The sequence below is a fragment of the Poecilia formosa genome, unplaced genomic scaffold, assembly GCF_000485575.1.
Source record: "Poecilia formosa unplaced genomic scaffold, Poecilia_formosa-5.1.2 Scaffold6, whole genome shotgun sequence".
Taxonomy (NCBI): Eukaryota; Metazoa; Chordata; class Actinopteri; order Cyprinodontiformes; family Poeciliidae; genus Poecilia; species Poecilia formosa.
In genome coordinates, this window is record NW_006799945.1 from 5,835,018 (window position 1) to 5,845,229 (window position 10,212).

The 10,212-nt window shown below is 34.9% G+C and overlaps 1 protein-coding gene and 1 long non-coding RNA gene across 5 annotated transcripts in view; one reads left to right on the forward strand and one right to left on the reverse strand.

Moving 5' to 3' along the window:
- The window catches only part of astn2 (astrotactin 2), a 286,714-nt gene that overhangs the window by 161,638 nt on the left and 114,864 nt on the right, over positions 1 to 10,212 (reverse strand). Inside the window, exons 1-2 of one of the 3 annotated variants that reach the window (XM_007569604.2) lie at positions 7,650 to 8,142; positions 6,139 to 6,291 (exon numbers count right to left, since the gene is read on the reverse strand). The exons of 1 other annotated variant lie outside the window; for it this stretch is intronic. In XM_007569604.2, coding sequence (XP_007569666.1) covers positions 6,139 to 6,291; positions 7,650 to 7,701 — 205 coding nt within the window. In that variant the 5' untranslated portion in view covers positions 7,702 to 8,142. Of the gene's footprint in view, positions 1 to 6,138; positions 6,427 to 7,649; positions 8,143 to 10,212 lie in introns of those variants that run through there. One more of the 3 variants, XM_016680498.1, reaches the window with a different exon arrangement.
- Positions 1 to 10,212, forward strand: part of LOC107838361 (uncharacterized) — a 70,192-nt gene that overhangs the window by 47,265 nt on the left and 12,715 nt on the right. The window lies entirely within an intron of this gene.

Here is a 10,212-nt window from a genome sequence, read left to right on the forward strand (position 1 = left end):
TACTCAACATAAATACAACTTCTTCCCCTGAAGTTAATTCAATGTGTATTTTATGCAAGGGATGTTGCAATCGGTTTACACATATCAGTTAAAAAAAAAACACATTTTTGGGTAATCATAATTATGAAGTAGCTGACTGTAATCAATACCAGATCTCTGTTTTCACTCTACATGGCTTCATGCCAGCTGCACCTAATACAGTTTCTGCAAAGCTTGAGTGTTGGACTGTTATCAACTAGTCTATGGTTTGAAACTACTTTCAACAGAAAATTAAAGCAGTTAAGTTGTTCACTTAACAGTAAGGGTATTTCTTGAGGGAAAGCTCAAAAGTGAAAATTTAAGTTTATGCAGCACAAGTTCTTAGTCAAGTTTGGGTTAACTTCAATTGAGAGAGCTACAGCAACAGTTATTGCAAAAAAGTTAACTGGATTCATCACTCTGAATGACTGAACAGTTGTTGTGATGGAGAATATAGAACATATCACTTTTTGAAGTGTCTTAATCAAGGATATGTCTCCCTTTCTCCCCCTTAAACACAACACTGTTTGTGTTGGATAAAAAGAAAAATAATAAAATAAAATAAAAAAAGTTTGTCATTGCTTGTGGGGAATGTTATCTTTTGCAAATGCGTTTGGCTTCACTACAGATATTTTCTGTTTGAAGATTTGCCTAATGTCACTGCTTAGCCTCACAGAACATAAAACAAACTCATCATTAAATAAGCGCTGTGCTTCATACCCGGCAGCTTCTTAGATCTCATACTACAGAACCAATACTGTAAGCAAGCAATAGAAGATACATTAAACAGATGAAGAATCAACAAAGAGTGCTTCCACGTTGTTTCACCAGAATACACCCAGTGTCAAACCAGTGGCTGAACAAGGAGAATTCCTCTAATGCAGCATCTTCACAAAAACTATGGCTAAGAACAGCAAGATAATAGGTCGTACAGAGTCCATCAAACATCTTTAGAACTATTGACAGAGGTGGGACTAAGTCATTGTTTTGCACGGCACAAGAAAGTCTCAATTCTGTCCAATCAAGTCTTGAGTGAAGTCCTGTGTAAAGACATATCAGTTCCAAGAAAAGTACAAAGTCAAGACTTGGAAAGTTTGGAGTCAAATCAAATAGGTTCCAAATAAATGAGGAATCATGTAAATATATATATATATATTTTTTTTTTCATTTTCTATATTAAACACCATAATTATGATTTTTGATTGCTCCCTGATCAAGGAGCTCTACTCTCCTGCCTTACTACAGTTTCCAAAAAAATTAGGGGGAAAAAAAAAAAAAAAAACTGTTCCAGCTTGGCAGTGCATCATATGTATGGCGTGTTGTGAAGAGACGCCTGAGGGCTGCAGACCAACAAGTGTAATCGCTGCGTTTGGTCTGCACCAAAGACTGAAGACGACTGAAAGCGAAACCGAGCTCTGCAACAAAAATCCTCTTGCTGTCTCTCATTCCCCCTTCCGCACCCGCAAGCACATAAGACACCAAAAGCTAATACTTTCATGCGTCACTTCAAAACATTAATTAAGGAGAAATCCCAGATATTAACCATAAGGTTATCGTTGTTGAAATAAGACAAAGTACTTGTTGCAAAACATCAAACACCAGCACTTCACCACGCTAGCACGCTGAAAGACATGAACAGTGGAGATTAGAATGCACAGAAGCGTATGCAAATAAGGTAGGACAAACCTACTATTCACACTGACATAAATATTACTTCAGTGTGTTTACTCACGGGTTTCTAGGATACCTTCTAGATGTGGGAATTTTAGATTGCGGTTGTAAAGACAACATAAAATTAGCAAATATGATTAGCTGAATAAATACTTGATTTGATGTTGCTGAATCTGACAGTAACTGTAGAACCTTTAAAGTATACAATTAAAACAATATCGCTCCTTGAAAATAGTACAAACCATACCAAACGGGAAAGAAATGCCTCATTGAGCCGTTTAGTTTGTTCACCGGCTTTTCTAAGCTAAAACCTTTCTGCAACCCGTGCTTTATTAAATGACAGGCAATACTGCAGACGTAGAACACAAAGAAATGTACCAACTGGAAAAAATAAAAATATTCAGCTAACCATTACTGAACATAAGTTGGATGACATAAATTGCAACTTTACTGCTAAATGTAATTTTGGTCATCACAATTTCAATGAAATCCTAATAAAATGTCTATGATTATGAAGACATATGTGGTTATTGTCATCAACGTTATTTTTCTTATTAATAGTAGTCGCAGTAGTAGTAAATTACATATTTTCCAAAAACCGGAAATGCAAGCTGGTGAACTGTGGATTTTACAACTGCATGATAATAATATTTATGCATGAGTCAACATTTCAAGAGTCCAGGTATATGATGCAGCTAAAACTAGGACAATATGCTGAACAGGGAATAAGGAATTTTGCTACAGTGCATATCTCTATAAGTAGGTGTGGGGACCCAATGAACAGATGCAGTGTTTTGCCAGAACAGCTTTGCCAGGTTGCATCTTACTGAAAACTCACTAATAGTTTTTGTGATAAATATGACAATAATTTTGACAATTAATTTGTCAAAATTATTTATCACTGAACAAATATCTTTGCAACTTTTATTAGTACGATAAAAACGTTTTGCTCTTTTTGGTGTTCTGCGTAGATTTGTGGACAATGATAGGCACAGACAGCACTCGCATTCAGTGATTGGCCATTAGCTTGGATTTATTTTTTCTTCACCCCTAGAAAGAAACTTTTTGGGAAAATTGCTGTGTGGTGCTGGATGTCGACACCCCATGCATCATATTCCATCAGTAAGTACCGTTTTCCCTCCCACACAGACGCTGAAGACAATAAGGTTTCCTCTTGTGCAGACAAGCCAGCTGCTACTGTTGTCAATATTGGTCTGTTAACTCCAAGAGTGCATCGTCACACACCATCAGCATGTTACCAAATAAAAACTGTGCAGATTGTGGTATTGTTCAGTAAAAATTGTGAAACTGTGTGCTTGTTTATTTATTTATTTTTTTCTGAGTAGGTCAGAACGGCAAAGATTTTAGGAACAACAAATAGTTAAAAAAAATATATATACCTCAAGAAATCATGACTCTTTTAGATGCAAAAGTTGCTCACAAAAAAGTGAACCCATTTTTTTGAGCGACACTTTTGGTGTCATTCACGAAAGGTAAATGCTACCATTCTGTGGGAGGAGGAGCCACAGCAGGAATTCCTGTGAGCGTTCTTCCTCTTTGCCACAAGCGACGCTGGTGAGGACAAACATGTGAATGTCTTGATCTCGTTGGCTGACTAAAACACTGTATCTTTGAAGAAACCTTAAATCCAAAGTAAAAGACTTCACCAGGCAGATATTAAAAAAAAACAACTGAAAGAGACTGAGGCCTGTTTGCTCATTAATTCTTGATGTTGCATAACACAAAGTTATGTTAATGAGAAAATAATGTGAATCTGTGAAAGTAACTTCAATTATCCAGTCCACATACCTTTTACAGCTTCTTGTAAAACACATCAATGATGTATTAGATTGTGCAGTACATATCTAAGTTACATCAAAGGTTGTTTTTTTTGGGGGGGGTTTTCCAGCAAACCGGTGACAGCATCTACTGGGTGCTAGTACATGCTTAGACACTGATAAAAAGGTAATATGAGCATACAACTTCTCTGTTTTTTTTTCCACTCTGTGGGTTAACGATGGTCTACACATTTTAAAAGCAGGTCTATGAACTGCATAGAGCTGCTTTGCAAGTTGCATTAATAGTTGAAATGAAAAATATCTTTGGTCCCTTTGTCCCGAAATAAAGTCGAGTCACTTCATTTCTGTGAACATTGTTTATCCTTTTGTGCAGAACTGATCTTTGGAGTCTGACCAGTTAAATTGCCTTTAACCCCAGTCCAACTAAGTGTTTATGATTTTTGTTGTTGGGTGGGTCAACTTTCAGGAACCGTTGTACGGTTTTAAATTATGAACTCACAAAGAACGTATTTCACCACTGACCTCGAAAAGCACGTCTCAGTCATGCCCTTCACAGTTTTGAGGCTGTGGGAATTAATCGCCTTGTCTCTTTTGCTCAGTAATTTGACACATGATACACTTAAGTAATGCCCAATCAAATTCCCAATGGCAATTAATAACAACACAAATTGAAATGATTTATATTATAATGTAATTGCTCTGAATCGCCGTGTGATTGGGGAAAATGTGTAAGACTTGTGCAATATGGAAAGAAAAGAAATTGTCGGTGTTATTCTTTTATTGTGCACTTAAAGTAAAATAATGGTTGTCCTGTCAAGGGCGGGTAAACTCAGCAAGGTTAATGTCTCATTATAATACAAATTTCATCTGTGGTCATAATGGCATGACCAACGACACAGACTGTATTTTTACAGCATATGTGACTGAAAATATCGTTGCAGGTAATGAGCTGTATTCAATGCTAATGTTGCTGATCAGATCTTAAAACTGAAATGAGATGTCAGGTTTTTTTTCATAAATTATAAAGGTTTTGTAGCCATGCATATTTAAAAGTACCATGCAGAGCAACCATTATATAGCATTTCTAACATTTATATAACATTTCAGACAGTGAATACAAAATGCAGTTTACAAATTAGGGTCTTTTTTACTATAGAAAGTCAAATAATTCCGGCCCTGTATGAAAAAGGTTATTGACCCAGTTGATTTTTGTTGTCTTTTTTTCTAGTCTATATTTGGTTGTGCTAGTGCCTTTTCCCCATTTTTTGACAGGAAAGAGGGGAAGACATGCGGCAAAGGTACCGAGGTACAAGACAAAGGCTGGACAAAAACTGCATTAATGGGAGACATTCTAGGTAAAAATCAAAGTGGTAAAAAAATAAAATAAAAACACAAATTGTAGTCTTTGGGTAAAACATGTTTGATGATTTGAAACATCTATATGTGGGGAGAAAAAAGGGAAAAGATGAGAATGTCACACAGGGAAATACCTTTTCCAACAACTTCAGTCCAAGCATCAAACATGTGGAGGTCAGCACTTCTGCAGTAAATAAAACGTGGTATCTGTCCATAGAATCAAGTTAATATTTGCACATATTGTCTACAATATTATTCAAGGACAGTTTTCTCAGTACCGAGTGGGAGTCTGAAAGTTACCTGACCTTGACATTTACTGAGATAACATAATGCATTTTAGCTTAACATTCTAGAAGCATTTTCATTTTGAATACATTTATTTTAAAAAAGAAGTACTGTAACTAGGTGGTGCATTAATAATAACTGAATTAGTGCATATCTACATTTTGGGGTTGGTACATTGATCCAACATGAAAATACCAGACTGATTAGAATAATCACTCTTCCCAATTACTTATAATTATTTAAATAATATTGTCTTAATAATATTTGAAAGTAGCTTACTTTTTATATGGTGTCTACATGTTTTTTTTTCTCCAAACACAACCCAACACCTGCATGCTTTCTTAAGAGGCTGAGAACATCTACAAATAACTATGCACAGTTCTGTTTTGTGTTGAAAGTTGCAGTACGCAACTTCCATAAACAATTTTTATTATTATTATTATTATTATTATTATTTTCACATATTTGTTAAAACGGTCACTATGTTTTGACTGTATAAGATGAGAGAGAATCTGTGGGAAGACAAAAAAACAGAGCTATGCTCCCTTCTCTCTGTGGTAGAAGGGAATAAAATACAGAATAAAAATCAACAAATAATTGTAGTTTAATTCTAATGCACAATTATTCTGGTTTTCAATTAGTTTTAAACGCATTAAAGTCAAACATATAAACTTACTCAAAATAGATTCTCCAATGTCTATATTTTTATGCCAAGACAAAGCCTTAATGATTTTTTGAACAACTAATTATTTCCCAAAACACAAGATTTATGCAAGGCATGAAAAATCTTTCTCCACATTGGAATGTACGAGTCTCTTCAATAAAACATTTTAACTACAGTAAGCAGTAATAATTGCATTTTTGAATATATTATTAATTTCTTTTAAAGTCTTGTTTTAATGTAGTGACTTCAGCAGTTTTCACAAAATCAGGCTAGTAGTATTGGACTGGTGACAAGCAGACTGCCCATAATTAAGAGTTGTTTTCTTTTTTGTTTTTGTTTTTTTACCTCTGGTGCGGCTGGAGAGCCTCCGCCGGCCTGTTGATGAGCTGTGCACGGTATGCTGGTAATGGGACATGTTGGTTGGTGTGTTGGGAACACGAAAGTTGTCCTGGAACCTCTGCATCAAATCCTCTATGGAGTCAGTGTTTGCTTCGATAGCTATAAAAAGAAGATGGTTGTCATGTCAAAACTGTAAGGTAGTTTTTTTGTTGTTGTTTTTTTTTTCCAAACACTTTATAAAGAGCGACTCTCTCTCAAGATGATTTGAAAATCCATACAAAGATACAAGCAGCGTTTTTTCCAAAAGTGCTTGTTTCTATCTCTTTCTTTTTTTTTTTTTTTNAAATAAAAATTGGTGAACAATGGTCTAGCAAAAATTGTATGAGAAAAATTAATTTCAACTCATTTTCTACAAAAATGAGCAATTAATAAATAACATTTAATTTAAGGATTTTTTTTTTTTATAGATCGCTTTAGGTAGGGTTTCCCCCTACAAAAAAAAAAATGCTATGAAAACTGTATTCGTACTCATTCAAGTTACCTTTATCTCATAATAAAATCAGTATGACGATCTGGGACATTTCATAGTAACAAAAATGGAAAAGCAGATTCAATCTATAATGGCAATACTTTCCCAAAGTGCCATATATCTGCTGAACATAACATGTGTTATGTTTGAGTATTGTTTACACAAGTCTCTGTTTACTGATGATGTCTAGAAAGCAATAAAACTTAGTTAAAAAGTGTAAAGTAGCATTTCTATGGTGAACCTGTCATTGCCACGCAGCTTTCACAGTTCATGTTGCTCATTTTTCCATTTTGGCATTTCTTTAATCTAAAGTTGACTGCTGCAGCCAATGAACAGAGGCAGAATGCAAGATGCATGTTGAGTGGCGCAGAGCAACTGACCCTCATGGTCTATTGAGCAAGCAAATTTGGTCTCCACTCTGTGAAATGCACAACAGTGCAAATTGATTTTTATTGCACTATTGACAAAAGAAGCTTTGGGTGCGTGGTTTTTTTTTTTTTTTTTTTTTTTTTTGCAAACACTTTATAAAGAGTGACTCTCTCTCAAGATGATTTCAAAATCCATACAAAGATACAAACTGCGTTTTTTCCAAAAGTGCTTGTTTCTATCTCTTTCTTTTTTTTTTTTTTTAGGAGGGTTAAGAGATTAGACCATGAAATGCACTGAAACCCACACGGCTGTCTCATTTAGACAGTAAGGAAAAAAAAAAACAGTGTTGTTTTCTTTCTTCTATTTTTTTTTCCAGCTTTTAAATGATACCATCAATTCAATATTGCCTCATCTCTACAGGGATCCTGCCAGCGCTTCCCTTGATTGTTCAGTCTCACTTCTCCTGATGAATGACTCCAAAACAACAAGCTGGAGGGAAAGAGGAGGGGCTGGGAGAGGGTTTTGGTTTGCCTTGTTCAATAAAGGATAACACAAAAGGAAATAAGGGAGATTCTACACATTTTAGTACATTTGTGGTAGCAAAAAAAGTTAAGCGTACCTTTAGCCTGTTGTCCCTTCTTTGTGTTTGACACACTCATGCACATGCACATAAGCACGGATCACATTTGAAAGCAGTGTGCATCAGAAGTGGGAAATTTAACAACTAGATGAAAAACATCCTTAAACTTCCTCCAGCGAAGCCATCTCTGAACGATGGGGCCATTCATCACCCAAAACACCAGTAGCCCCAACCTATCATCATCATCTTTTGATCTGTCAGTCTCGCTCAGAGGTGTACTCTGTCCATGAATAATGGTGAAATGTTGCACCCAGTCAAGTATCATCATGCATGCCAATGAGCTTCCAGGAAGAGGAGATGAAGACACAGGTGAAAACAATACAATTACTCACACAGGTCTTGATTGGAAACAATAACAAAGCCATTGAAGTTTGAACATTATGATGCACATTTGCTCAGATTAATGTGCAGTTAAGCTCAGCTTCATTTGGTTTGTTTTTATTATGGAGTTATTTTGGTCACGGGGTAATGCAGTGCTTTTTTTTTTTTTTTTTTTTTAATTTACCAATTCCCCTTCAATATGAAGAAATGGAAGTCCAAACTGCCCATGAATGTATTTTTGAACATTGTTAACATCTTCTATGCTTAATTTTACCCCTATAAATAAAAAATATTATTTTTAAAAATTTAGACATCAACTCTTATTGATTTATAAAAACATACAAAATAAAAATTGGTGAACAATGGTCTAGCAAAAATTGTATGAGAAAAATTAATTTCAACTCATTTTCTACAAAAATGAGCAATTAATAAATAACATTTAATTTAAGGATTTTTTTTTTTTATAGATCGCTTTAGGTAGGGTTTCCCCCTACAAAAAAAAAAATGCTATGAAAACTGTATTCGTACTCATTCAAGTTACCTTTATCTCATAATAAAATCAGTATGACGATCTGGGACATTTCATAGTAACAAAAATGGAAAAGCAGATTCAATCTATAATGGCAATACTTTCCCAAAGTGCCATATATCTGCTGAACATAACATGTGTTATGTTTGAGTATTGTTTACACAAGTCTCTGTTTACTGATGATGTCTAGAAAGCAATAAAACTTAGTTAAAAAGTGTAAAGTAGCATTTCTATGGTGAACCTGTCATTGCCACGCAGCTTTCACAGTTCATGTTGCTCATTTTTCCATTTTGGCATTTCTTTAATCTAAAGTTGACTGCTGCAGCCAATGAACAGAGGCAGAATGCAAGATGCATGTTGAGTGGCGCAGAGCAACTGACCCTCATGGTCTATTGAGCAAGCAAATTTGGTCTCCACTCTGTGAAATGCACAACAGTGCAAATTGATTTTTATTGCACTATTGACAAAAGAAGCTAAGGGTGTGTTTTTTTTTCTTGTAACTTAGAGTTAGTATTTAGAGCATGGCTCATGGCTAATGCATTTCTTGTAAATAAATACAGCAGCATCAAGAAAAGATTTAAATTGCTAAAATGTAGACATGGGACAACTTACAGAAAAAAAAAAAAATGTTGGACACAGATTTTGTTTGCCAAAGTGTTCACAATAACGTTTTCAAGATTGATCAAAGGTTATCTAGACTGTGGATAATTTTATCTATGCCATTTAATTTTGATACAGGTTTGATACAGGTTTAGCTCATATAGCTTATTAGGAATATTTATTTAGTTCTGCCTTTTCTGCATTGGCCAGGTTTTAATTGTGTCCACAAGTTACTGTGTATAAGACCAGTGATCGACATAGACTAGCTTAATTGTATTTTAGTATCTACTTCAATTTACTGTGTTTGATAGAATTCAGATTTTTTTTTTCTAAATAATTCATCTGATATTCTATCGACCTCACATGGCCTTGTGTGCCTTTGTACTCTTATCTTTTGTATGTCTTGTATCGTCATGCAGCTGGAGGAAAAAAAAAAAAAAAAATTTCCAGCAGAGCCATCACACTGGAATACTGTTTCAATTTCTAGTACAAAAGAAGACAAAGAAAATCTGTCTGGAAACGACATTGTTTTTAAGGTTCACCACAGGGTTTGATGCTGAGACAGATAATGTATTGGCGCTTATGGTTCTAGCAATGCTGATTTAAACTGAAGTGCATGCCTTGAGGGAGTAGCATCTTCCTGCTTGCCCCAATAAAGAAGCTATTTAAGCCATTTACAGGAATATAAAAAAAAAAGTAAGGCCATGATGAGTTCTAATAAAACCTTGGGATTAGCCAAGTTGTGCAAAAGTGACATCTAAGAAGTTAATATACTGTATACTGTCCAGACATAATCAAATTGCTGTAAACAAAACTTAAAGAAAACAATTTTAGCCAAATAAGACAAAACAATTAAGCGGTGAGAGAAAAAAAAGCAGACAGATTTAACACAAAGCTTTTTAGTGCAATGAGTCACTTAAACTCTTCATCTCTAGGCCTCTTTTTGAGAAATATGGTTGAAAATACATGCCCAAAATGAATTGAATGTATCTCAAGAACTACAGAGTTTATTTTAATTGTTTTGGTATCAAAATAAAGACAAGACTCTAGAGAATATGTTACAGCTCTAAAACCCACCCTGCCTGTTACTGA